The sequence below is a fragment of the Austrofundulus limnaeus genome, unplaced genomic scaffold (genome assembly GCF_001266775.1).
Source record: "Austrofundulus limnaeus strain Quisiro unplaced genomic scaffold, Austrofundulus_limnaeus-1.0 Scaffold2307, whole genome shotgun sequence".
Lineage (NCBI taxonomy): Eukaryota > Metazoa > Chordata > Actinopteri > Cyprinodontiformes > Rivulidae > Austrofundulus > Austrofundulus limnaeus.
The window spans coordinates 10,136-12,887 of record NW_013954709.1 but is presented as its reverse complement, the minus strand read 5'-3'; the positions used below and the strand labels follow the sequence as shown (position 1 = coordinate 12,887).

At 50.1% G+C, this 2,752-nt stretch overlaps 1 protein-coding gene across 1 annotated transcript in view; it reads right to left on the bottom strand.

Annotated features, from left to right (window-relative positions):
- The window catches only part of nlk1 (nemo-like kinase, type 1), a gene marked incomplete at its 3' end in the record, with an annotated part of 7,776 nt that overhangs the window by 1,521 nt on the left and 3,503 nt on the right, over nt 1–2,752 (bottom strand). Inside the window, 7 exon segments of the mRNA XM_013999480.1 lie at nt 145–246; nt 341–550; nt 975–1,060; nt 1,646–1,752; nt 1,941–1,996; nt 2,076–2,205; nt 2,288–2,691. Coding sequence (XP_013854934.1) covers nt 145–246; nt 341–550; nt 975–1,060; nt 1,646–1,752; nt 1,941–1,996; nt 2,076–2,205; nt 2,288–2,595 — 999 coding nt within the window.

Genomic DNA, 2,752 nt, shown 5'->3' with positions numbered 1-2,752 from the left:
CAATAAAGGTCTATCTAATCTAATCTAATCTAATCTAATCTAATCTAATCTAATCTAATCTAATCTAATCTAAAATGATTAATAATTCAAAATAAAAAAGACAAAGCTGAACTGGTCTGGGACCAGAACTGGTCTGGTCCATACCGGTTTGTGGGGCCCCCTCAGGATGTGGGCCCGGGCTCCTTCGCAGGCCGAGGCCAGAGCCGACAGAGGCGGAGTTCCCAGCAGGTCTGTGATCAGATCCAACTGGACCAGACAGAAAAAAACAATAATCCAGATTATCACTGACGGAGAGTTCTGGTTCTGATCTAATAAACAAGTAGAGCCCGGTCTGTCTGACCTGCTGAATGGGACTCTGGGCCTGGAACAGGATCCTGCGGCCCAGAAGCTCGGCGAAGATGCAGCCCACAGACCAAACATCGATGGCTGAGCCGTAGTGCCGGCAGCCCATCAGGACTTCAGGAGCCCGGTAGTACTGGGTCACCACCTCCTGGGTCATGTGACGAGACGGGTCGGGTTCCTCCACACGGGCCAGGCCGAAGTCACAGATCTGAACCAAAATAAAGTGTCAACGTGAGTCCTTTACCTGTAAACAACTGGATTTATTTACCGTAATCAACCAGCTATTTACCTGTAAACAACAGGCTTTATTCACTGTAAACAACTGGATTTATTTACTGTAAACAACTGGATTTATTTATTGTAAACAACTGGATTTATTTACCTGTAAACAACAGGCTTTATTCACTGTAAACAACTGGATTTATTTACCGTAAACAACAGGCTTTATTTACTGTAAACAACTGGATTTATTTACCGTAAACAACTGGATTTATTTACTGTAAACAACAGGATTTATTTACTGTAAACAACAGGATTTATTTACTGTAAACAACCAGTCATTTACCTGTAAACAACTGGATTTATTTACTGTAAACAACAGGCTTTATTTACTGTAAACAGACAGGTGTCACCTTCAGCAGACAGTTGCTGTTGACCAGCAGGTTTCCAGGTTTGATGTCTCGGTGCAAAATCCCAGCAGAGTGAAGGTACTTCAAACCTGAAGGACAAAACCATCATCATCATCAGGTGTCTACATCAACTCTCCCCTGAAGAACCAGCTCAGCCTGAAAACTGGTTTCTGGACCAGCAGAGCTAACCTGGACCAGCAGGACTAACCTGGACCAGCAGAGCTAACCTGGACCAGCAGGACTAACCTGGACCAGCAGAGCTAACCTGGTCCAGCAGGACTAACCTGGACCAGCAGGACTAACTAACCTGGACCAGCAGAGCTAACCTGGTCCAGCAGGACTAACCTGGACCAGCAGGACTAACTAACCTGGACCAGCAGAGCTAACCTGGACCAGCAGAGCTAACCTGGACCAGCAGGACTAACCGGGACCAGCAGGACTAACCTGGACCAGCAGAGCTAACCTGGACCAGCAGGACTAACCTGGACCAGCAGGACTAACCTGGACCAGCAGGACTAACCTGGAGATCACCTTGATTAGAGGTCAGTTAAGTTAAGGATTAAATTCTGTCTTTTCCAACGAGACGATGACGCTCACACAGAGGACACATCAGGGACAAGTCTGAGACCGTCCTAGAGTGAACCCTGGTCTGGCTGGTCTGGACAGTGACTCACCTCGGAGGATCTGGTACAGGAAGACCTTGATGTGGTCTGTGGTGAGAGGCTGAGGAGACACGATGACCTTGTGGAGGTCGCTCTGCATCAGCTCTGTGATCACGTATCTGTGAGGCTGTGTCAAAGAAAACACACGTCTGTCTAACAACAGATCCACCAGAACCAGAACCTGAACCTGAACCTGAACCAGCAGCTCAACAAAGAGACTTAAAGGAGGACACTTCATGAAGGGGCACTGGGACAGCAGTGGTCTTAGGGCCACCACCTGGTTCTGACTTCCTAACTGAAAGAATACATTTCCTCAAAGCAGTCGATCTGTGGAGGCTGCAGGATGTCCAGAGCTGACAGAACCTGCAGAGACAAAAACCAGACCTTCAGGACGTCATCAGAACAGAACCAGACCACCACAGCACCCGGACCTGGTCCTTACGTTGTCGTGTTTAAAAAAGCACAGCATCCTCAGCTCTCTGAAGACCCTCTTACAGGAGACCAGGTTCTGGAAAACGTTGGGCATCTTCTTCAGAGCCACCTTTCGACCATCCCGAGGATCCGTGACGGACCTGCAGCAGAACCACAACATCCAATCAGATCCTCGGACACCAGGAGAAATGCTTTGATTCAAGTCAGGAGGGTCCGAGTTACCAAACGACTCCAAAAGCACCGTAACCGATGGGCCGGTCCGGCTCCATCTCCGCAGGGCTGGGCACCTCGCTGGCCGGGTTGCTGTAGGGCTGAGGCACCGCCGCCCCGCCGCCGGCGCTGCCTCCGAGGGCCGTGGGGTGACGAGGGGTCCCGGCCGGGGCCGTGGGTCCGTTCAGGCATGGCGTGGCACTGAGGCCGGTGGAGGGAGCTCCGCAGGAGGAGCCCACGCAGAAATACTTGTGGCCCAGCTCAGAACCTGGAAACAGATCTCCACAGACTGCCTGCTGGCCGGCGCCGTGAAACGCCATCCCTGAAGACCACGGGTCTGAGAGCGGAGAACTACTGATCCTGATCAGACCCGGAGGACACACTCACTCTTCATCATCATCATCATCATCAAGTTCCTGCAGGAGCAGAGACAGAATCATTCCAACACCTTATTATTATTATTATTATTATAGTATT